This window comes from Sus scrofa, chromosome 12 (assembly GCF_000003025.6).
Source record: "Sus scrofa isolate TJ Tabasco breed Duroc chromosome 12, Sscrofa11.1, whole genome shotgun sequence".
In the NCBI taxonomy this organism is placed as follows: Eukaryota; Metazoa; Chordata; class Mammalia; order Artiodactyla; family Suidae; genus Sus; species Sus scrofa.
Window position 1 is genome coordinate 21,855,116 of NC_010454.4, and position 25,168 is coordinate 21,880,283.

Here is a 25,168-nt window from a genome sequence, read left to right on the forward strand (position 1 = left end):
TTTAGGATCAGGTTACTGCTGTGTCTTGGGTTTGATCCCTGGCCCAGGAATTTCCACATGCCATGGGTGCAGCCAAAAAAATTTTTTTTTTTTTTTTGCTTTTGTTGTTGTTGTTGTTGTTGTTGTTGCTATTTCTTGGGCCGCTCCCTCGGCATATGGAGGTTCCCAGGCTAGGGGTTGAATCGGAGCTGTAGCCACCGGCCTACACCAGAGCCACAGCAACGCGGGATCCGAGCCGCGTCTGCAACCTACACCACAGCTCACGGCAACGCCGGATCGTTAACCCACTGAGCAAGGGCAGGGACCGAACCCGCAACCTCATGGTTCCTAGTCGGATTCGTTAACCACTGCACCACGACGGGAACTCCCAAAAAAATTTTTTTAATTTTAAAAATGATTAAAAAAATAAAAACGGGAAAAAAATTTTTTTTCTTTTCTGGCTGCCCCAAGGTATATGGAGTTGCAAGGCTAGGGATGTGACCCACACAGCAGCTGAGGCAACGCCGGATGCTTTAACTCGCTGTGCCAGGCAAGGGATTGGTGTCCTGGTGCTGCAGAGATGCCACCAATTCTGTTGCACTACAGCGGGAGCTACAGCAAAGGATATAAATAGAAAGAAAACTTTATGGCTAGAATCATAAAGATGGACAATCGGAGTTCCCCTGGTGGCACAGCAGAAATGAATCTGACTATATCCGTGAGGATGCGGGTTGGATCCCTGGCTTCACTCAGTGGGTCAGGGAACCAGCAGTGAGCTGTGGTGTAGGTCAAAGACACAGCTCGGATCCCGTGTTGCTGTGGCTGTGGCTGGTGGCCGTGGTTCCGATTGGACGCCTAGCCCGGGAACTTCCATATGCCACAGGTGCAGCTCTAAAACATAAATAAATAAGGAGATCTCGCTGTGGTGCAATGGGAACGGCAGGGTCTTGGGAGCGCTGGGATGCGGGTTCAGTCCCTGGCCCCGGACAGTGAGTTAAGGATCTGAGGTTGTCTCAGCTGTGGCTTAGGTGGCAACACCAGCTGGGATCTGATCCCTTGGTCCAGGAGCTCCACATGCCATGCATCAGTTTAAATAAATAAATATTTTGAAATAAAATGGTGATGCCACTTTGGGAGAAGTTGGACAATTCCTCAAAATATTAAACATGGAGTTACCATGTGACCCAGCAATTTCACTCCTAGATATGGACTTTAGAGAAATAAAAGCTTATGTCCACACGAAAACTTATATATGACTGTACCTGGCAGCATTTTTTATAAACAACATGGAGTAGATCCATACAGCAGACCACAAAAGCGGGTTAAGGATCGTGTTGTCACGGCTATGGCTCAGGTCACTGCTGTGGTGCAGGTTTGATTCCGCATGTCTCCAAAGAAAAAGAAAAAAGAAGAAGAAAAGAAAGAAGGCAAGAAAAGGAAACAGAAAGAAGAAAAGAAAAGGAGTTCCCGTTGTGTACAGCAGAAACAAATCTGACTAGGAACCATGAGGTTGCAGGTTCGATCTCTGGCCTCCCTCAGTGGGTTAAGGATCCGGCGTTGCCGTGGCTCTGGTGTAGGCCAGCAGCTCCAGCTCCGATTAGACCCCTAGCCTGGGAACCTCCACATGCTGCAGGTGTGGCCCTCAAAAGCAAAAAGAAAAAGGAAAAAAAAAAAAAAAAAAAAGGAAAAAGGGAGAAAAAGAGACACCCTGCCACATCCCTACCCTTTTGGCTTCTACCATCTGTCAGTGCCTCCCATTGGCCAAACCAGCCCAAAAGCCAGGGGGCAGAGAAGTTTGGGAATCGTAGTCTGTGAAGCTGAGCAGGCAAGGGAAGGACAGGGATGGATCTCTCACTTACCCCGGGCACGTGGTACTCAGGCTAGAAACAGGTGTCCAATCAATAAATGGCCCCCCCTCCCCTGCTTTGGGCTGGGCCCCTGTCTGGGATCAGATGGCCTGCCTTGGGGGCTTTTTGAATGTAAATAACCTGATGATTCATGATCCTATGATGAGTGAGTGGGACCGTCACTCTCTGTCACTTTCTCCTACACCTCACACGCCTTGGTCCCAGAAGGCACCTGAGTCCAGACCCCAAGTGAGGCGGGACTGGAGGGAGGAGCGGGGTGGGAGGGGCAGGGAAGAGGGTGGCTCCTCTCACAGCTTAAAAGGGGCTCCTACCACTTCCTCCCCAGACAGAGGCCCGGCACAACCTTCCTGTGTGGTTTCAGCAGCCAAGAGTGACATGGACCTGGGTGAGTGAGCCTCCCCCCGGGGTGAGAAAGAACAGCAACTGGGGGCCTTTCATCACCCAGACCGATCTTGTGGAATGGAGGGGGGGGGGTGGAAGACCTGGGGGAGCCTCCCAGAGGAATCAAGTGGCTTTGGTGGGGATCAGTGGCTACTCCCGGAATACCACTTTGTTCTCCCAGGCACCAAGGGTGCACCTTTTCAGGCCTGGGGCAGGGAGTGGCCACTGACCCCAGGAAAGTCAAGGAGGTCGTATCTTTCCGGAGCAGTAGGGATTGCAAAAGGCGGCCAGGCTGGCGTTGCTGGAGATCTAGACAGCACTCAAGCAGTCTCAGACCAGGCTGATGGGTGAGGCTCTCTGGGACCTGTTTCAACCGAGGAAATTCTCCTTGGAGGGCCCCGGACCCTCCATTCCCCCTCTGATTCCCACCTTTCTCCCCTGCTAAATAGAGACTAGACTTTCTGCTCTCTTGGGGTTACAAGGAAGAGCAGATTAAAGGTGAGGGCGTTGTGCAGAGGGAGCCAGGCAACACCCCGCAAGCGGTGTGTCTTTTCTCTCCGCTGCCACCGGCGAGCCTCTTGCAAGTCAAAGGCTGGGTGGGCAGCCTGAAATGAGACACTGGGGGGAAGCCAGGGCCTCCAGCACAGCCCCCAGCCCCACTCACTTTTTCTACCTGGGGAGCTGACTCTTTCCTTGAAAAAGCCCGACCTCTCTTCTAACCTCTTAACCAGAGGGAATCCAAGGGATGCCCTAAGGGGGTCCTGGGGGCGTTCATCCAGCTCTGGAGGCCCCCACTTATAAATCTCAGCTGAGGCTACAAAGGCCAGGTTCTTGGGCAGCTCATTCTCACCAGCAAGCAAAGCACCACGGCAGCCTCAAAGCCACAAGGGGTTGGCTTTAAAAAGTGAAGGTTCCCTGTGCTGTCCTCACCCCTCCCCACCACACCACAGCCTCTTGCCTTCATGCCTGCTTTTCTCTCCCACCCAGAACCCTGGGTGGGCCTGGCGAACAGCCATCGAAGGGCTAAAGGGGCTGTCCCATTGAGCTGGCAAGGTCTGATTCTCGCACCTCTGATCCCCAGGTGTTTTGGGGACATGAGCAGAAAATGTCTGTGGAGTGAATGAATGAATGGCATCAAAGACTCTGATGGGAGGGGTGTTATTGGCCACCCTGAGGCATATGGCGTTCCCAGGCCAGGGATCAGATCCGAGCTGGAGTTGCAAACTAACCTGAAGCTGCAGCACCCACCGTGCGGGATCAAACCCGTGGCCCAGTGCTCCCAAGACACCACTGATCTCATTGCGCCACAGCAGGAACGTCTCATTTTAGTTTTTTAAAAACCTCTTCCAACGTCCCCTCCTCCCAGCAGCCTGCCCTCTAATCCCACTCCCCAGACGCCCACCCACACTGACCGCAGTCCCAGAATGCAGATGTCATCCCTTAGAGACCCCACTCCTGCCTCTGGGTTTGACCTCCACAAAGGAAGGCAAGCAGGTCCCCGTGGTGTGCTGATAAAGGCTGCAAAACCGGCTCCCCTGAATTGTAGTGCATGCCAATTTCCACGGTGTAAATTTTCCCGCCATAGTTGATCTTAAGCTTCAGTCAATGACCAGCCATGAAATGACTGAGCACAGAGTCGGAGAGATGCACACGGCAGACTCAACGAGCCGTGAGAGCAGGCCCGGGGCAGCATGGAGGGGTCTCTTCCAGGACTAGGTGGGGTGATGCCAGATTCACGGGCATTAATTCGAGGAAGAAGGTTCCTTTAGGGCAGGACACCTCTGGTCCAGGAGAAAGGGATGTTTCCACTGCTTCACTCAATTCGAGAGCGCCCCAACGGCCGGCTGGCTGAGCTCCAAATACTGGTAGGAGGGGACACCACTGAGGTGCTTTGCTCAGATCAGTCTCTGGGGCTCTAGCCGTTGGTACGGCGGGTGGACCACGAAGGATCTGTTTCTCTCTCTTTGTCGGCCAAGTTTCTGTTACACAAAATGAAAACACCCAGCAAGGCTGAGCTGGTCTTTTTCATGATTTGAATGAGCAACCCTGAGGCACCTTCCCCATCTTCAAGAAATGGGGCCTAAGACCTCAGTTAGAATCTTCCTTGGTTAGAAAGCAGAGAAGAGAAAAACGAGCTGGGAGAAACTCATCTCCTGCAGGCATGGCAGTAGAGGGGATGCTGAAGGAATTCAGGGCCAATCCCTCCTGGCCTTCGGGGAGCCTGGCTGCGGGGAGCAGTTAGGAAATCTCTCCTCTTTGCTCGGTACTTTCAGGCAACTGCCACGGTGGAGGAATTCAGACACGATCAGTCTGGTGTTGGGGAAGAAACACATGATGTCAATAAACCACTGCAAGCCAGGGGAAGAGACAGTGCAAGTGGGGTAAGAGCAGGTTGATTATGAAACTCCAAGAAGAGAACAGTGAATATGAGTCAGGGGAGCATTTAGGTTGGGTTTTGAAGGACGTGCAGGAGTTATCACACCAGACAAGGAGGAGCAAGGGGTCCAGGAGGCGGCAGGGGGAGCAAACTTGATCACCATCAGAGACCAATAATGTCATTGAGGGAATGGGCATAAGATGTAGTAAATGGAGGGGAGGGGAGGGAATTGATTCGCGGAGGGTATAAGCCCCACATAAAGGCATCCAGATCCATTTTGTTTGTTTGCTTTTGCAAACTCCAAGTAGCCAAGCAGAAGATCCTGGGGACTCAGACTGCAGGCTCCCAGCTGGTCAGCTCTGGCCAAAGCTAGTGGAGACAAGAAAGAAGCAAGCTGAGGAGGGTAGAAAGAACCGGCCATGCCAACGAGGAGGGAAGGAAGAGAGTCAGAAGGAAGGACAGGTGGGCTGATCTTTAAGATTCCATGCGGCGTTGCTAAAACATTACTGCTTTTTCCTGAAAGCAATGAGGAGCCAGTGAAGAGTTTTCTATTTCAACTAGGGCAGTTAAAGGACATGACTTGTGTTTCAGAGGAACTCCGGAGCACAAAGCCTTCTGTCAGGGGCCAGCTCTGAGATATTTGGGGAGAGAAGCAACAGAACCGGGTGGCCAGGGGGATGGAGAAGAGTGAGGCCTCCCTTTATGCTCCACACAGGCCCCTAAACACAGCAGGCTCATCAGAAAGGAAGGAGCACGAGGGCCATTCAGTTTTCAGATCCATCGCTTAGCAGCTGTGTGATCACAGACAAGTGGCTTAACCTCTCTGGGTCTCTCTTTTCTGGAATATAGAATGGGACTCCCAAGAGGTAACTCACAGGATGTTAGGAAGAAGAGGTACATGAAGCCAGAGCGACAGCAGGGAAGAGAAGTTAGGGGTGTGATTTCTGAAGTTAGATGGATTCAAAGCCCAGCCCCACTAATGGCCAGTTGTATGACTCTGGGAAAGTTACTAATCTCTAGTTTCTCTAGCTGGGAGCTAAGGTTGGAGTTCTAGGGAATTTCCTTCTCATTGTGATCATTACTAGAAACTCAAGAACTCAGAAAACACCCAACACATAAGTCAACCACTCCTCAACCCCCGGAGATGCCCAGCTTCTCTGGTTCTACCCAGGCTGCTGCCCAAGGTCGGTTGCTTTATGACTTTGTAACAGACAGAAATAATTTGAGTCAAGGCCGTTGACCAGGCCCCCCCTCTGCCACCCACACCAGAGTTTCCATAAGTTCCAATTTGGTCACCTGTCTTGAAAACAGCCTATTCTGGTCCTGTAAGATCCCAGCCCATCTACCATCTCCAGCACACCTGGAATGAGACCCCATCTATACCCACACCCCAGCCCCCCCTCCTCCCCTCCCCTCCCCCAGACTGAGGTGAAGAACTGGGCCAGGGCCCAAGAGAGGGGATTGATGGAGTAAAATAGAAACACAACTCTTGCTCCTCGTATTTCACCCGTTGTGACATCAAAACCTTGAGGTTTCTCGGTTCTCACTGACAGTCAGAGCGGGCTTTCTCTAGAGTAACCGAAAGACGTGTACGTGTTCAAAGAAACCTCGAGCGCTTCACACCAAGATGAGTCAGTGGAGGACGGGCAGCGCGTTGGACCCTGAAGAGAGTGTGCTTAGAGGTAGAGAGGGGGACTCAAGGTTCAGGGGCTCGCGGGGTATTTCGGCCAGAACAGGCGATGAGGGAAAGGAGCGGTGATGTTGCACGGGATCCATTCCTGCCTCCCGCCCCCAGGTCTGCAAATACTCAAGTGCAAGCTAGGGATGATGGGACAGTGGGTGCCCGTCCCCAGAAATAGAAGACACAGCTACCAAGGCAGGTGCAAGTAGACAGAGGCGGGCTTGACTGCCACGCTTGGTATCTGAGCATCACGCTTACGGCTGGGTAGAGAGGTCCTAAGGATTTGGGAGGAGGGCGCGATGGGGGTTGACTTCAGAGCTGCGCTTTAGGAAGGTGTGTCTCGCAGTAGCATGCAGCATAACTCGGGAGAAGTACTTGTTTATTTATGTGGCTCCATGTCCTCGCCCCGTTCCCCAGAATCCCCCAAGCCCAGAATCCGGCGGCGTTAGGCACACTCTCCCGAGCGATACTGCAACTTGGGTGTCGTGCCACGATATTTCCAGCAGGTGGCGCTGTGGTCAAGGACACAGACTCCCTGAGACTGCTGCGCTGCTTCTTGGGAAGCAGAACCTCTTGCTTGCTAGAACCCGGCCCCCCAGTCCCCAGAAGGGGCCAGAAGAAGGGTCCCAAGCATTTCTCTATTGACCCTTCTGAAACTGGAGGTGCAGTGGGCTGGGCTAGTCCTGCCCTGTACTCATTCCTGGCATCACGGTTACTGAGTCTCTCCTGTGGGCCAGTCCAGTTATAGGAAGGGAGCTACAAAGGTGAGGAGGGCATGGCTCCCAGGCTGTTAAGTGAGACGCAGCTTCCATATAAATTACCTGGTGAACTGTGCGCCCTGCTCAGGCCTCGGAGGAGATAAGTTCTGGGTCCAGGATTCAGCTCAGCCACAAAGCAAGACTGAGCCACCAGGTCCCACAAGAGGCCTAGGGAGAACCTGGGGTCCCAACCTGCTGTTCAGACCCAAGGAGAGCCTCCTAGCTTCCAGAAAGTGCTGAGGCTCTGACCCTGCTCTGGGCAAGTCAGGCAAGGGCCCTTCCCACAGCCAGCGTGCTTCCCTCTCACCATCTCCCATGAAAAAAGTTAAAGGAGAGAAAATGCATCTACACACTTCAGTCAAAAAAAAAAAAAAAAAAAAAAAAAAAAAGGGAGGGAGTTCCTGTTGTGGCGCAGTGGAAACAAATCAGACTAGTATCCAGGAGGATGCAGGTTCGATCCCTGGCCTCGCTCAGTGGGTTAAGGATCCAGCATTGCTGTGAGCTGTGGTGTAGGTGGAAGACAAGGCTCAGATCTGGCATTGCTGTGGCTGTGGTGTAGGCTGGCAGTTGCAGCTCCTTCAACCCCTAGCCTGGGAACCTCCATATGCTGAGGGTTTGGCCCTAAAAAAGGGGGGGGGTAGCTACCACAGGGAATAGTCTCCATTTTACCCACAGGGCCACAGGGCAGGGTCCCCTCAGGGCACCTTGGAAGAAGGGCAAGCCGGACATTCATTCATTCATTCATTCACTCAGCAGCACACAGTTCCCCGGGAACCCCCTCAGTGCTGGGTCTGCACTGGGTAGAAGGGACAAGGTTCCGGCCCCAAAGGCAGGCTGTCGGCGTGGGTGGGCCAGGTGGACAGCCGGTCAGCGCTGGCTGGATGTCAGCTGGATGACTGGCTGCGGCAAAGCCTCGTGGGTCCCCCAGGAACCTTCCTATCTGTCCTTGAGAGGCCAGGAAGGAGCAGTCTGCCATCGAGCTCTGCGAAATTCTTCCTCAGCCGGCCTCCCTCAGAAAACTCTCAGGGCTTCACATGTGGCTGCCCACTCACCTGGGTTCAGGAGAAATGCTCCCCACTGGCTCCTGGCACCCCAGCAGTGTGCAACACACACACACCACGCACACACCACACCACACACCACACCACACCACACACACACCACATGCGCCACACACACACCACACCACACACACACACATACACCACACACACACACACCACACCACACCACACACACACCACATGCGCCACACACACACCACACCACACACACACACATACACCACACACACACACACCACACCACACCACACACACACCACATGTGCCACACACACACCACACCACACACACCACACCACACACACCACACACACACACACCACACACGCGCCACACACACACCACACCACACCACACCACACACACACACACACCACACCACACCACACCACACACACACCACACATACACCATTTCCACCACCTCCACTTTGGGGCTTTGTTTCCTGTATAACCTGGAGCATGAGGGAGCCTCTCTGACCCAGGAGTCAAGGTCAGGTAAAGCTCAGCCTTGAAGGGTGGTCTAAGCCTGAGTGGGCTTCCCCACTCCAGGAGAGGCCCAGAGCCAGGGGCAGGGTAGTCTGCCTCGGATCCAGCTCCTTTGCAGGACCTTGGGGAGTGCAGCGGGAAAGGAGGCGAGGGCAGAGAACCTGGGCCCGGGGCCCCAAGGCACGGCCGGGTTCCGGGCAAACATGGCGCCTGGAGTGTGTGCTGAGTTCCCCACAGGCTCCCGTCTCCGTGGCCCTTTTTCATCACCGAGAGCCATCCTGGCCAAGCACTAACTCTCACCTTGTCCCCTGCAGGGAAGCCTATGAAGAAGAGCCTGCTGGTGGTGGCTCTCCTTGTCATTTTCCAGGTGAGGTCGCCGTCAAGGACACTCCCTCCCGGCCCCCACGCCCTCTTCCCTGAGCCCAGCCCTCTCCCGACCCCAGCCCTGGGGTTCTGGTGGAACCACCGGGCATTTACTGGAAAGAAACAGACCCAGACACCCATTTGCCATTCATGAAGCTGATGGCTGCCCCTCTCTATCTGCTGAGGGACCCTAGAAAGCCACAGGGGTTCCCTGCACCTCCTTTACTCCGTTTACGTGAAAACGTGGGGGGAAGCAAGTTACCTCCCCTCCCCAGCCCACTTTCCCGCACCCCATCCTGGAGACAGAAACGTGGGCTCCACCTGAGTTCTTTGAGTTCTTGGAGAGAGAAGAGCTGCCAAAAGCAAAAGCGGTGAGGTTCCTGGGTTTTGCAACCACACCCACGCCTGTTAATCTTCCTATGTGAGCTGGTTTTTATCTTATCACCCGAGAGGCCTCCCTCCCCCAGCCTCCAGCCAGAGGCTCCCCTGAAGGCCCAGTCCCCTTTTTGAAACAAAGAAACTGTTCCAAGCCCTGAGCCTCTATGGTGGCAGTGGGGGGCAGGGGATGGGGGGCCTGGAGCACATCCTTTCTGAGAGCCCTGAGCTCTGTGGGAGCAAAGCACCCTCACCCCCACCCCCCACCCCCAGTTTACAGGTTTCAGCTTCTTAACCCCAGAACTGGAGACAGAAAATCTGCCCCCACCAAGTACCAGAGTTAGAAGAAACTAACTCAGGGAGTCGCTGCTCCCCCATTTGTTGGTGGTGGGGGAGCTCACTTGGAGAGGGAGGGGGCGGCTGAGGCCAGAGCTGGAGAGGCTGTGCCTCAGATTCTGGCTCTTCCCCAGGCTCTGCAGGCCAGAGAGGCAGCTTTCCAGGAGCTCCGGCCAGAGGCAGGCCCCAGGCTGGGCACTGCTCCCAAAACCCCATCCCAGAGGCCCCCTGGAGCTTGGGCGGCAGCCCACAGCCTGGCCCCCGGCCCATCACCACTCCCTCCCCTTCCTCCCCGGTTTCCAGGGCTCCGGAGGGGCTGGAGCGCTACCAGTGGAGCCTGGAAGGTTGGGGAAGGGACGAGGGACAGCTGGGCTCATCCTTCTCTTTGAGGGGCAGGGGTGTGGGGGTGGCTCAAAGGGGCAGGATGTGGTGGGGCTGTGGGCTGCAGAGACGTCAAACCTGGTGGCCCCTGGTGAGGGGGCGGATATAAAGAAGGAAAGAGGAGGCAGGATGGGGCGGTGGGAAGTACGTTTGGTGGAGGCCGGGTGTACAGCTCTCCGAGGCCCAGAACCCCCTCATGTCCTGGGACCCCAGACTGAGGCCTCGGGGCCTTACCCTGAGTGACCGAGGGCAGCCAGCCTCTTCCAGGACTCCCAGGTGGTGACTGCACCCAGAAAAGGGAAAAGGGGTTGCCACCGACATTTCTTCTCGAAATAGCCATGCTCCCCAGAAAAGGCTCCTGGACATGATCTGGTCCTCAGCCTGTCCCCAGGCAGCGTCTGGAATGTGGACGTGAGAAAGAGACAGGATGCAGGGAAGCCAGGAAACTGGGGTCCCCTGCTGGCTGAGTAACCTTGAGCGGCTCCATCGCTTCTCCCAGAGCCCCCCTTTCTCATCTCTAGAGCCCCTCCAATTCCACAATTTATGACAGTCTATCCCATGGAGCTGCCCAAGGCCCAATTCTCAGAGGAAGGGCCAGGAGCTTCCGGAAGCTCTCCTCCAGCCCAGCCCCCAGCCCGGACAGCTCAGCTATGGCTGTCCCCTCTCCTTCATTGATAAAATCACAACAGGCTGCCTGAACCTTCACCCAGCCCTGCAGTTAGGCTAAAAAAAGCCCAGAGCAGCTGAGCCCGGCTGATTGGGATCTGCCAGAAGAGACAGCAAGCGGGTGGGGGGGATGGCAGCACAGAGGGAGGGTGGAGACAGGACTGCGATTCCTTTCTGGGCCCGAGAAGACTCTGTCACAGCTGCGGCTGCGGCCCCACCATCCGCTCCTGAGAGAGCCGTGGAGGTCAGTGCTTGGGCCCACAACGCCGGAGCTCCCGCTGCATGTGGGGTGCTGTGCCTCGGGCCCTGGGGATCCGTAAGTCTTCAAGTCGCTCACCACCTAGGATCTCAGCAGCTTGCCCCAGACCAGGGCTTTGTGGCCTCTTAATGGGGCTTTGCCTTCCTCTCTTCTCACTCAACATTAGCCCACGAGCCATTTGCCCTCAAAAGTTGGGGTGTTTTTGTAGAGCCTCCTCCACCAGAAAGTTCTTTCTACAAGGTGCCAAAAGAGGCTCAGAAAGAAAGACACACAATCCCACTCTCCTGGAGCTTCCTGTGGGCCAAATAAAACCTCCATGGAGACACAATGGTGCCAGAACCTGGGTGAGGAAGCTCGCAGCAACTACATGGAGAGGCACCTATCTCCATTTCACAGACGAGAAAGCTGAGGCTTGGAGAGCTGAAGTGTGTTTAACCAGCTCCAGGCTCACGAGACCCCAAAGCCCAGACTCTTTCCGGTTCACTGTCTGCACGTGTCAGGTCAAGTCTCTCTGAGCTGGAAAAATCAGACCCTGGCTACTTATCAGAACTGCACCAGGCCTCTGAAATCATCTGGACAAGATCCCCTAGGTCATATGCATGTTGAAATTTTGGGGGGGGTCTTTTTGTCTTTTTAGGGCTGCACCCACGGCATATGGGGGTTCCCAGGCTAGGGGTCCAATCAGAGCTGTAGCCGCCGGCCTACGCCACAACCACAGCACCTCAGGATCCAAGCCTACACCACAGCTCAAGGCAACGCTGGATTCTTAACCCACTGAGTGAGGCCAGGGATCAAACCTGCGTCCTCGTGGATGCTAGTTAGATTCATTTCTGCTGAGCCACGACGGGACCTCCTGCATGTCGAAATGTAGGAAACACAAAGTCAAACCACAGAATCCCCTGGGAAGTTTAGAAAAGGTGATTCCTGGGCCCCCAGCCCCTGAGAGGCTTGATTTGGTGGGTATCTGAGAATGTGCAGGTGATGCTGAGCAGAGTTTGAAACCGGGGCTCTGGACAATCCCAGGGCAGTGGGGGCTAGATCCGCTTAGCTAAGCGGGACGGCGTGTCCCCTGGGTCCCTCCCCGCAGGTGTGCCTGTGCCAGGATGAGGTCACGGACGACTACATCGGCGACAACACCACGGTGGACTACACGCTGTACGAGTCCGTGTGCTTCAAGAAGGACGTGCGGACCTTTAAGGCCTGGTTCCTCCCGGTCATGTACTCCATCATCTGCTTCGTGGGCCTGCTGGGCAACGGGCTGGTCATGCTGACCTACATCTATTTCAAGAGGCTCAAGACCATGACCGACACGTACCTGCTCAACTTGGCCGTGGCCGACATCCTCTTCCTCCTGACCCTTCCCTTCTGGGCATACAGCGCGGCCAAGTCCTGGGTCTTCGGAGTCCACGTCTGCAAACTCATCTTCGGCATCTACAAGATCAGCTTCTTCAGCGGCATGCTTCTGCTTCTCTGCATCAGCATCGACCGCTACGTGGCCATCGTGCAGGCCGTGTCGGCGCACCGCCACCGTGCCCGCGTGCTTCTCATCAGCAAGCTCTCCTGCGTGGGCATCTGGATGCTGGCCATGGTGCTGTCCACGCCGGAGCTGCTGTACAGCGGCACCCAGAAGAGCAGCAGCGAGCAGGCGCTCCGGTGCTCCCTCATCACCGAGCACGTGGAGGCCCTGATCACCATCCAGGTGGCCCAGATGGTGGTGGGCTTTCTGATCCCCCTGGTGGCCATGAGCTTCTGCTACCTCGTCATCATCCGCACCCTGCTCCAGGCGCGCAACTTCGAGCGCAACAAGGCCATCAAGGTGATCATCGCCGTGGTCGTGGTCTTCGTGGCCTTCCAGCTGCCCTACAACGGCGTGGTCCTGGCCCAGACGGTGGCCAATTTCAACATCACCAGCGGCACCAGCTGCGAGCTCAGCAAGCAGCTCAACATCGCCTACGACGTCACCTACAGCCTGGCGTGCGTCCGCTGCTGCGTCAACCCCTTCTTGTACGCCTTCATCGGCGTCAAGTTCCGCAGCGACCTCTTCAAGCTCTTCAAGGACCTGGGCTGCCTCAGCCAGGAGCGGCTGCGCCAGTGGTCCTCGTGCCGGCACACCCGGCGGTCCTCCATGAGCGCCGAGGCCGAGACCACCACCACCTTCTCCCCCTAGGAGGCTCCTCCGCCTGGACCAGAGGCTCCTCTCCCAGGGACACCCCCACCCCCACCCCACCCCCACCCCAGGGTCGAGGGGGCGATGGTGGGACTCCGAACCCGACGGCCGCTGCAGGAAAGGCGGTTCTGGCCATTCTGGTTTCTCGCGTGATGAAAAGCCCAAGGCCACGGAAGACAGAGGAAGCCCGACCCTAGCTACCTCAACCCAGGCTGCCAAGAAACGGGTGGCGGAGGAGCCACCCCAGCTCCTGCCACACTCCAAGAGCAAGGCCGCCGTCCCCACACCCAAAACCAAGGGTCCAAGACAAGTTCACACCCTCCGGGGGGAAGGGGCAGGCGTTGGTGAGAGCTAGGCTGGTGGAGGGGACCTGGCACCTTCTTCCTCTGGCCTCGAAAGAAGCCCTCCCCGAGATGCAAGGGCGGAGGCAGCCTCTTCCAGAAAGCAAGGCGACCAGAGACAGGGGGGGGCGACTTCTTGCCTGGGCAGGGGGAGGGGGACGGGGACGCGAAGGGGTCCAACCAACTCTCGGAATCCCTCCCTCCATCTCTCTTTTTCCGCTGTCATCCGAGCCAGCAAGAAACAAGCTCCAAGCGTCCCGAGCGCCCTCGCCTGCCGCCTCTCCTCAGGCTGCTGCCTCCCAGGCTCTCCAGGCCAAAGGGATGTGGTGTTTCCCCACAGGCCAGGGCTCTGGGGCACAGAGGACTTGAGGCCGGCCCATCTCAGGTCTCAGCTCTGCTAGGGTGGGAGGAGAGCGCCAGGAGGAAGGTCAGGGGGCCAGGGGTGGGTGACAGTGCCGGCCGCTGCAGGCCAAAGAGCTGCTGCTTTGTTCTTTGCTAGACGGGGACAAAAAAAAAAATCTCTCATCCTGTTCTGCTTTCAAGTCATGAAGAGAGCACGTTTTACTCGTACACAAATAAAAGTTTTCCTTTGAGGAAACAACAGCTTTAAAAGAAAGGGAAAAAAATATTTTTTGGTAAATAGCAAATGAGAGTGTTCTTGTTTTGCAAGCCCCACACCCCGCCTGACGTCCCCCCCTCATCCCTCTTCTCCCCCAGGCCTCGCTGCTCGGAGGGCCTCAGAGCCACGAGGTCTGCTGAGCTTTGCTCTGGGCCCTTCCAAGGGCACAGGCCAGAGAGGCAGAGAAGGGCAAGGAGGGCCCGAGGCGCTCATGGGATGGCACCCAAGCTTGCGCGATCAGCAGTGGCCCAGAGATGCTGGTTTGAAAAGAACCCAGTTATCCCTGTCACCTCCATGGCTGGGAACTGTCCCGGAGCTTTGGTCACCTTTACACACCATCCTGCTGCTCTGTTCCAGCTCAGTCTGGACCTAGGGCCCCGGACCTTTGATGGGTCCCCTCTGGCTCTCAAAATTGCTGTTCAGAGGGAGGGCCTCTCCCTGGCCTCCATCTACCACAACATCCTGGATCCTGGGCTTGGGATGGGACCCTGTGATAGGCTGCACCCTTTGCAGGATGCTCGAGAGCCAGGTCCGCCCATAACCTTCCCTGCCAACAGCATCGTCGCAGCAACGGGCCTTCTGTGGTGTGGGTACCAGCCGTGGAGGGGCAAGGATGGAGGAACCGCCACTGTCCCCACCACAAGTCTAGTATCCATGTCACTAGGTGCCCTGATGGCAGCCCAGACCCCGACTTCTCCAAGCCAGAGAGGTTAGTCCGAACTGTGACGTATGAGGAAGTGTCCGAAGGGCGCGGTGCTACAGGGGCTCGGTTGGAGGTGGGGGGAGCTGAGGCCCTCATGCAAAAGGTGATGCCATCAATTTTCCAAAGTGAAAAGAGCCTGGTTGGAAACGGAGCCTGCCTGGTAATGAAGCCCCTTCTCTCATCTCATAAGCACATCACATGACCTCCCTCCTCGGGATGCCCTGGGCCCCACTTGTCAGCTGGCCTCCGAGACGGGCACCCATGCCCTGAGAAGGATGACCCTGGCACAGGCACAGCAGCGTGGAGCCGTGGCACCAGCAGCCGCGTTAAATATTAACAGGTGCAGCTTCGAGGGTGCGAGAGCCATGGGGCGGGAGGGGTGACCCCAGGGCCACTGGGGGGGCCCCCCCGAGGCGACCAGGACTGGGGTGTGGGGGTGTGGGGGCCGCTGACGTGCACATGCTAGTGAGGTTCCAGATGGGAAAATGATCCTGGGTTCCTGAAGGGGAGGAATGTAACAGAGCAATCATGAACAGGAAGCCAGGCCAACCGCACAAACACGCCACCTCGGCATCGATACATTTTTCTAAAATAATTGGACATCTCCAAGCATTTACAAAACTCCCAGCAGCGTTCATTCCCCAAACTGCTGTATCTCGGAAGCTCTGACCTTGGCCGTTTGCTGACCTGCTCCCCGCTCCCTCGCCCAGTTCTCTCACATGCCTGACTTGAATTTGGGGTGGGCGGTGGGGGTGCTGGGAAGAAGGAAGGCCCTCACTCCTCCTCCCCCGGCCTCTCTTTCTCTCTCTTTCTGTCATCTTCTTCATAGCCCTGCCCCACCTCCCCAGGTTCACAGCCCCCACGGCCCCGCTGCCTCTCTTGCAGTTCCCCCACTTCTTTCCACCTCCAGCCCCTCTTCTGCAACCCGCCCCCCCATCCTCCCTAGTAACAACCCCAGGCTACAGATCTGCCATATTGGCCAGAAGCCCCAACCTCTCAAGTCACAGACTTGCAGAACTCCAAGGGACCTCAAAAATCGGCTGGTCCAACCCCAGTTATTCTCTAGTTGGGAAAGCTGAGGTCCAGAAGGAGGAACTAACTTGCTTTAAGGGATGATATTACAACCCAGGGATAGTAGATAAACTCGCTTTGGGGGCCTGAGGATCTGGCAGGACTACAGGAGGCAGGCGGGGGAGAGCAGAGTCTCTGGAGCCCGGCCAGCGGTGAATCTCATCTCTGCTGCTTCCCAGCTGTGTGACCTTCAGCTGTTGCTCAACGCCTCTGAGTCTCAGATTTCCCAACTGCAGAATGGACAGCATTTGGCAAACATGTAGCACCGCGCCTGGAATGTTAAGTGCGGTGTGAGGAGCAAGGACTGGGCAGCCAGATTGCGTGGTTTGAATCTCAGCTGCACTCTCTGTGCCTCGATTGCCTAATCTGTACAATGGGGTTGATCACCATACCTACCTCCAAGGGTTGTCGTGAGGGGTAAATGAATTCATATGTATATACAATGCTTAGAAATCTGTACAAAAGTGTTGGTGGTGGGAGTTTCTTTGTGGCACAGTGGGTTAAGGATCCAGCACTGTCACTGCAGAGGCTTAGGTCACTGCTGTGGCTCAGGTTTGATCCCTGGCGCAGGAATTTCCATTTGCTGTGGGCATGACAAAAAAAAAGTGTTCTTGGTAATTATTAAGACTTTTAATAAGAAGGTCGCATGGTGGTGCAGCAGAAACAAACCTGACGAGTATCCATGAGCAAGCGGGTTTGATCCCTGGCCTTGCTCAGTGGGTCAAGGATCCGGCATTGCCGTGAGCTGTGGTGTAGGTCACAGACGACGCAGCTCGGATCCTGAGTTGCTATGGCTGTGGCTGTGGTGTAGGCTGGAAGCTGCAGCTCTGATTCACCCCCTAGCCTGGGAACTTCCATATGCTGCGGGTGCGGCCCTAAAAAGCAAAAAAAAAAAAAAAAAAAAAAAGACTTTTAATAAATGATAGCTTAAAAAAAAAAAAAAGCCACTAACTACAAGGAAACCAAATTCATTTCCTTCCCCATACATTTTTATAAATCGAGCTGGAGCAGCTTTGAGATTAGTCTCCCCTGCCCACCCATTATGCAGATGAGTCAACTGAGGCCCTGAGAGGGAAAGGACTTGCCTGAGGTCTCTCACGAGCTCTTGGCACTGCGAAACTCGAACCTGGGTTCCCAAGCCCCAGAGCTCTTCCCCCCACCCTCCTATTCTCACTCACACATCCCTACGCATCCACCCTGGCACACACCAGCCTCCTCCCAGACTGCCTAGCTCTTCTCTGGCAGGTCCCATCCCTCTTGTCCTGTGGCCAGGTCCCCTCTCCCCTCCGGTAGTGCCCACCTTTGCCACAAGATCAGGGAGAACAAAATGCAAAAGACATACGGCAGCAAGTCCAAAAGAAATCAGGCAACTGTTCTTTCTAAGAAAGGACCTTCTCCACAGGGAACTACATCCATTCTCTTGGGATAGACCATGACGGAAGACGGAAGAAGAGGAATGTTGTACAACTATAGATGTGATAAAATTCATTCAGTAATTTAAAAAATATAAATCAAAAAAAAAATTTTTAAGAAAAAAAAAAAAGGAATATATAGGAGTTCCCGTCATGGCTCAGCAGAAACAAATCTGACTAGTATCCATGAGGACGTGGGTTCGATCCCTGGCATTGCTCAGTGGGTTAAGGATCCGGCATTGCCGTGAGCTGTGGTGTAGGTCGCAGACGTGGCTTGGATCTGGCGTGGCTGTGGCTGTGGCTGTGGCCAGCAGCTGTAGCTCTGATTAGACCTCTAGCCTGGGAATTTCCATATGCCACGGTGCAGCCTTAAAAAAAAAAAAAGAGAAAAGGAATGTGTGTGTGTGTGTATATATATGTGACTGGGTTGCTTTGCTGTACAACAAATAATTTGCACAACATTGTAAATCAACTATACTTTAATTCTAAAAATGCAAAAAAAAAAGCAAGAAAGGGCTTTCTCTGGGAGTTGGGGTCGCAGTTGCATTTCTATATTGAGAGGGAACTGTTGGAGGGAGAGGAAGCTGGCCTCTGCGGTGGGGGTTAAGGCAGATGAGATGGGGAGAGGGAAGGAATTCTGAGTGATGAGCAGAAGGCAGGGGGAAGGAGGGCCAGGGTGGTCTAAGGATGAGAGGGATTGAACCTGCATCCTCAGGGACACACTACGTCAGGGTCTTAACCCGCTGAGCCACAACAGGGACTTCAACATAGCCTTGTTTTTGTCTGTAGTTCACCCATCCCCGGGGAATCCACTGGCTGGGCTGCTCTATGCGTCACAATGACCACTACACAGCGTGAACTCCAGGTTCTCATCGTTGAATAAATAAACATTTCCCTGCAGGGCAGGGTGCCCGCGGGCTTAGCCTGGGGCTGCCGGCCCCATTCCCTCTCAGGCAGTAGGTCTCAAGGTCAGACAGTAGGAGGGCAAGAGGGCAGGAGAGGAAACAGGACTGGTCCCAGGATCCTCCCGGTGCCAAGGTCAGTGCTTGCTCGGGACAGAAGAGTTGATCATTGGTCTGAGTAAATACCTGACACTGTGAAGTTCTGCAGATGCTGCGGATGAAATGTCCCCAACCTCTTTCCCAATGTTTAAAAAGAGGCCTGGGAACGCGGGCACATTTATCTTGTATGGTTTACGCAAAAGGCACTCGGTGCCGAGCCTCAACCTGATCACATGCAAAGCCCAAGGCGTGCGTTCTTCTCCCCGGACTAGGGGGACTTGGGGGGCATAGCCAAAGCCCAGGGGTCAAGCCAGGCACCAGAAGCCACCCACAGGGGCACCAACTCTGCCTCCAACCCCTCCTCCCCAGCAGCCTACTCCCTGAACACCGCCGGCTCACCCGCACCGACCCCTCTTTCCACCGCACACCTGCTCAGCTCACCTCCACTTCAGAGATGCTCACCTGCCCAGTGAGCAAGCTCGGGAGTCCAGGGAAAAGGGAGTGGGAGAAGGATGGAAGGCTCTGGGCGGATGGATACATCCCTCGGCCGGCCCCTCCCAGAACAAGACACAGACCTGGACCCTCCCCCCTGGGGATCCTCCAATCCCGTCAAAGGCAGAACTTGGGCTTTCGTCCAAGAAGTACACCTGTTTGGGCCCCACCCCACCCAGGCCCGCATAGCCTTGGGGAGACCCTGGGCTACTTGGAGCTTGTGAGCTTTCACTGCTGGGAGAGTCAGACAGAGCCGGGTGATAGCAGGGGAGCGGGGGGGCGGGGGGGACGAGGAGTGGAGGGTGATGGAAGGGATGCAGGAAACAGAGCCTCAGAGAACAGAACCTCAAAGAAGGCGGGGCGAGGGGAGGGGCTGTATTAAGTTCGAAGTGGGGACGGGCTTATGGGTACCCAGTGCCTATGATGTGCCAGGACTGTGCTAGATACACCACCTCCTGCTGAATTCTGTGACAGCAGGTGAGGAAACTGAGGTTCAGAGAGCTTGTGTAACTCACCTGCGGTAACACAGCTAGCAAGAATAACTACAGCTTCCTTAGGATGTTATCATGTGCTACACACTGTACTAAGCATCGTATCTTATGCCATTTAATTCTCACAATATCCCTACTAGAATCCTATTTTATTTTATTTTTATTATTATTGTTTTTTTTTAATGGCTGCACCCGGAGCATACAGAGGTTCCCAGGCCAGGGGTTAAATCCGAGCCACAACTGTGACTTACACTGCCGCTGAGGTAACACCGGATCCTCTAACCTACTGTTCCGGGCCAGGGATTGAACCTGTGCCTTTGCAGCCACCGGAGCCACTGCAGCCAGATTCTTAACCCACTATACCACAGCGGCAACTCCTAGAGTCCCATTTAGAAAATAGGCAGTTGATGGAGTTCCCATCGTGGCACCATGGAAAAAAATCCGACTAGGAAACATGTGGTTGTGGGTTCGATCCCTGGCCTCACTCAGTAGGTTAAGGATCCAGTGTTGCTGTGAGCTGTGGTGTAGGTTGAAGACATGGCTCAGATTTGGTGTGGCTGTGGCTGTGGCTGTGGCTGTGGCGTAGGCCAGCAGCTGTAGGTCCGATTCGACCCCTAGCCTGGGAACCTCCATGTGCTGCGGATGCAGTTCTAAAAAGACAGAAAAAAAAAAAAAAAAAAGAAAGGAAGGAAGGAAGGAAGAAAAATAGAAAATAGGCAATTGAGACTCAGAGGGGTTAAGGAAGTCTGTCGAAGTCACACTGCTACCCTGATTTCGGGCAGTTCCAGCTGGCTTTCAAAGCCCACACTCTGGCCACTCCTTTACGGGGCCAAAGAAATAACTCTTTATTCACGACCAAAAATGTATGGAGCCCCTCCTTTGTGCCAGCCATTGTGCTAGGTACAGCCACTGTTCCCAAACCCCCTGGACGACGAGCTCTGACTTAGGAAGAAGGAAAAGCAAATAACAAAGACAGAGCCTCACCGGCCCAGGGGGATGTGACCCCCACACTAGGCAGCAGCCCTGCTCTCCCCACAGGCTTCCTGCACAGGTCCGCCCTGTGGGGTTTTATGCTTGGGAGCTGATTGTCCCGGCTCTGCCATAGGCAGAGTGGGTAACACGGGCAGGTCAGCTCCCCTCTCTGGGCCTCGTCCTCCTTAGCCGTGAGATGAGGGCGCTGGATTCTATAATCTCCACCATCGCCTCCAGCTCCCAAGCGCTGCCAGGTACCTTGTCTGGGTGGGGTCAGCCAGACGGGGCTCTGGGCACGTCATCGGCGTCCTTGCTGCCTGGAAGAGGCCCAGAGTGAGTGGGTGAGGGGCTGAGGAAGCTGCCCCACCCCCAGCTGTGGTTTCTGGTGGGGCCACCGTGGCAGCAGGTGAAGGGAAGTGCTTGTCACCCAGGCAGTAAAACAAAAGCCTCCCTGGGGCACTGTGGAAGGAGGCAGCCAAGGCGCCAAAAATAAAACACACCTTTCCTTTGATAGACCCCAGCAGCTGCCTGGGGCCTGGCCTGGGGGTGGTGAGGAGAGAGCTCAGATTTCATGCCCAGCCCCCCTCCACCACCACCCACCACACCCACACCCACTCTCACACACACACACACACACACACACACACACACAGCATAGTCACACATATACACACCCCGAGCAGTCACACGGGGCCTGTGCTCAGAAGGGCCCACACCTGATATGAAGCTCAGCTGTCTTCATTTGAAAATTCTTAATAATTTTTGAACAAGAGACCCAGCATTTTCCTTTGGGGCTGGGCCCTGCAAACACTGTAGCTGGTCCTGCAGCTAGGTAGGCATTCATAGTACATGCATTTACAAGGTGTTTAGGAAGCACAAGGTGTTTAAGAGTTCCTGTCGTGGCTCAGTGGTTAAAGACTCTTGACTAGCATCCATGACGATGCAGGTTCGATCCCTGGCCTTGCTCGGTGGGTTAAGGATCCAGCGTTGTCAGGAAATGTGGTGTAGGTTGCAGACTCAGCTCCGATCCCGAGTTGCTGTGACTGGAGCACGCAAATATTGGAGTTCCCGTTGTGGCTCAGCGGGTTAAGAACCCTACTTGTATCCATCAGGATGCAGGTTTGATCCCTGGCAGTGGGTTAAGGATCCAATGTTGCCACAAGCTGTGGTGTATGTCGGCAGCTATAGCTCCGATTTGACCCCTAGCCTGGTAACCCCCATATGCCATGGGGGTCACCCTAAAAAGACCAAAAAAAAAAAAAAAAAAAAAAAGAAGCACACAAATATTTATGTTGGAGAGGACATACCCTGCACACCCATACATGCCCCCCCATCTTCATGGGCATTCACTAGGGCCCACTCACTGGGGCACACACATGACCCAGCTCAGACACCTGCAGCCCGTTAGCTGGGTTGACTTACCATTGGGGGTGTTGCCAAAAGATGACCTCTATCTGCTGGTGCCAAATAGAAAGGCCAACTTCTGAGGCAACCAAAGAATTCGCCACAAGAAAACTCCCGTGCCTTGACCTTTTAAGCGTAGCTTTCCCCCGGAGAGGAAGGAGGTCGCTTCTCTGGACAAAAGAGAACAGAAATCACTTGCTTTGGCCACAGAGTGAGGGGAGTGGCATTGCTACCCCTTGTGCTTTGATATCATGTGGTCCCCAACAGGTCCCAGCTGTACCCTCTTCTGACCACAGTTCCTTCCAGGAAAGGCGGCTTCAACCACCAAACTTAGCGTGTACAGATCAACTCCTGATTGGCTGGCCTAGCCCAGTGCCTGGCATAGAATAGGTCAAAAAACATTTGTGGAATCAATGTATGAATGGCTAATTTGGGGGTCTGCCCACGCTTTTGACTCATAAGTCTGAAATCTGCCCAAAACCCCCTGCATTGCCGAGCTATGCCCAGACCCATAGCCCCGCTGCGGAAAGAGTGCTGGTCAAAGCCAAAGGTAAGGGCGCCCTTTCAGACTTGCTGTCCTGGGAGAGTCCCAGGCAGTAAACAGACGACCCTGCCCTCCAACGTCCACCCCCGCCCCACCGGAGCACCCGGTCAGAGCCGTCTAGCTCTGACGCGGGCTCCACTGCAAATAGATGCTGTTTCCATGGGAACTGAAACCCCCGTTTGTTTTTCCCTCTAAGGCACTCTGTCATTTCCAGCACGGTCTGTGCCACGTCAGCATCGTACCCTCAAGGAGAGCGAGCCGCTCCTGTGAGTTTGCGTCCAGGGCAGGGAGGCTGAGCTGCCCCGGCGAGGTCACGCCAAGGCTCCCCCCGACAACCCCACCAGAAGGGCCTCCGAGTGGCCACAGGCACCAGCCCCTGCCCACCTCCCCACTGCAGAGGGGCCCCACAGAGCAGGCAAAGCCAGAGATGAGTCCTTGAACCTTCCCGAGGGAGGTGGGGCGTTTGGGGGGGGTGCTCATTTCCAGTAAGAAGTAGGAGGGAAAAAAAAAGGTCTCAGTCTGGCAGCCTGGGCCCCAGAGATGGGTAACAGATGATTTCTGGCCACGGGGCGGTGGGGGGTGTGTGTGTGTGCTCTCAGCAGTTGGATCATCAGCCTCTATTGTTTGAGCCTCTGAGGAAACAGTCACAGGAGCCAGAGCAGAACAGAGACGAGGGTTTGGGGAGAAGAGGATTTGGGGAGCTGGCGGGGGCGGGGGGGGGGCTGGTGGACAAGGCAGTGGTGGACTTAAAGGACCGGATGAGATGAGGATGGAGGGGCTGCCCTTCCTGGAAGAGGCTTGGCCCTCTGTCCCCCATCCCATTCAGGCTTAGGACCTGGGAAGGCAAGTCCTTCCCCGGTCGAGTCCTGTGATGAGGGCAGCCAGGCAGCCTCCCTTTGAGAGAAGATCCAGCTGAGCCTGGCCCTCCTGACGGCTGGGGCTGGGCCTCCCGCCACCTGCTAGGGCAACAGGGAAAGTTCGCTCTTCTGCCCCATCTGCCCCTGTCCCTGTGCCCCCCCTCTGCCGGGGTAGCTGGGCCCAGGTGCTGGAGGCTGGGGGCGGGGCAGCAGAAGGCAAGCCGAGCCAGGCTGGAGTCTACACGCCTTTGAACTAGGGTTTTGACCTCACTCTCACTCTGAGCACCCTCGTCAGCAACACCAGGGCATAACAATACCTCCCACTCGCTCCCCTTCCAAGGCTGTGTTGTGGGCGAGGTGAAGAAACTGGTGTGAAAGTGCTGGGAGGTGGGGGGGCCAGAGCCCTTGTCCTTGCCCTTGTTGTTGTTGTCGTCGTTATTAACAGTGCAGAGACTCCCACCCCCCACCCGGTTTAACCCCAGGCTCCTTGCTTCCCACCCCTTCCTGCCACAGGTCAGGGGGTCGAGTTTCCCCGATTACTGATTACTCCGCCGGGGAGGGAGGCCTCGGCCGGCAGGAAGGCGAGAGGAATGCTGAGATCGAGACAGGGGGAGGCCGGCCATGGCCTTTTCCCAGGTGGGCAGCTGCTTTCTGGGGACCCCACGGCCTGGGGAGCCAAGCAGCAGGGACCTGGCGGCCCCAGACTCCAGCCCCTCACCCTCCTACCCTTGGCCATCAGCACTTTCGGAGGCCAGGCCAGCTCGGGCCACCTCCTCACTGCACCATGCGGTTGGTGACAGCCATCAAACCACTGACCTGATTTTCTGCAAAAGGGAAAAGATAATAGGGCACTTCCATGTGGGTGGCGTACACACACACACATACACACACACCCGCAGTGGAAACTTTCTCTGTCTCCTTGACAGGAACCCAGCCCTGAGAGAGAAAGGGAGAGGCTGAAGCTTCTGTGCTAGGAGCTTCCTGGGGTTCAAAGCTCTGTGTTTACCTGCGGTGGGCGGGCTCCTGCATGGGCCCGGCTGCTCTGACATCCCTCCCCTGCCGGGGGACAGAAGTTCTAACTGATCTGAGTCTCTGGGGGGGCCTCTGCTTGTCCACAGAGGCAAAGGGTGAGGCTGTGGGCCAGGCCCCTGCAAATCCCTAAGAGCTTCAATCCCGCCCCCCAAAGGACCTGAGAGGTCCTGGATGGAAATGTTTGCTAACTAAACATTTCCCCGAGTTCTCAGCAGGTTAAGAATCTGACTAGCATCCATGAGGGTGCAGGTTCGATCCCTGGCCTCGCTCAGTGGGTTAAGGATCTGGTGTTGCTGTGAGCTATGGTGTAGGTCACAGACACGGCTTGGATCCAGAGTTGCTGTAGCCGTGGTGTAGGCTGGCAGCTGCAGCTCCAGCTGGACCTCTAGCCTGGGAACCTCCCCATGCAGCAAGTTTGGCCCTAAAAAAGCAAAAGTACAAAAAATAAAAAAAATAAATCTCTCATCCCTGTACTTTCTCTAAACCCAGAGTCCCACTGGCCTCAGAAATACTTGGGGCCCAGATTCTGCCATTTATAAAGGGTTTTTTTTGTTGTTGTTTTTCTTTGTTTTTGTTTTTGTCTTTTTAGGGCCACACCTAAAAGTAGTGAGGTTCTACTTAGGTAGAACCCTGAACCAACAGCACCTGGGAGCTTATTAGAAACGCAGAAGGAGTTCCCCTTGTGGCTCAGCAGGTTAAGAACCCGACTAGTATCCATGAGATTGTAGGTTCCATCCCTGGCCTTGCTCGGTAGGTTAAGGATCCAGCATTGCTGTGGCTGTGGTTTAGGCCAACAGTTGCAGCTCCGATTGGACCCCTAGCCTGGGAACTTCCATGTGCTGTGGGGGTGGCCCTAAAAAGACAAAAAAAAAAAGTCAGATGAGGTTGAATGTTTGTAACGTGGAAGATGGGCAGGATACAACAGCCCCTCCTGGATGTGGAGAAGCTTCGGGCCCCCTCCTGCCTCTCACCCCCACCTCCTTCCACCTTCCAGACTCTTCCCTGTTTAAAGCAAGGGGCAGTGGTGAGCCGTGAGCCACACACAGGTCTCATCCAGTATGGCTCAAACGTTTTGAGCCTTCTGGC

General features: G+C 55.3%; 1 protein-coding gene across 1 annotated transcript; it reads left to right on the plus strand.

Moving 5' to 3' along the window:
- CCR7 (C-C motif chemokine receptor 7) lies at window positions 2,171–14,096 on the plus strand. Its single transcript, NM_001001532.3, has 3 exons — window positions 2,171–2,232; window positions 8,911–8,963; window positions 12,064–14,096. The coding sequence occupies exons 1-3, from the start codon at window positions 2,223–2,225 to the stop codon at window positions 13,141–13,143; spliced, it is 1,143 nt and encodes a 380-aa protein (NP_001001532.1). The 5' UTR covers window positions 2,171–2,222; the 3' UTR covers window positions 13,144–14,096.

Bases quoted from the DNA above. Each gene is read 5' to 3' on its own strand.
- CCR7 (NM_001001532.3), top strand. The intron at 8,964-12,063 runs GTGAGGTCGCCG...CCCTCCCCGCAG, and splicing joins CTCTCCTTGTCATTTTCCAG to GTGTGCCTGTGCCAGGATGA.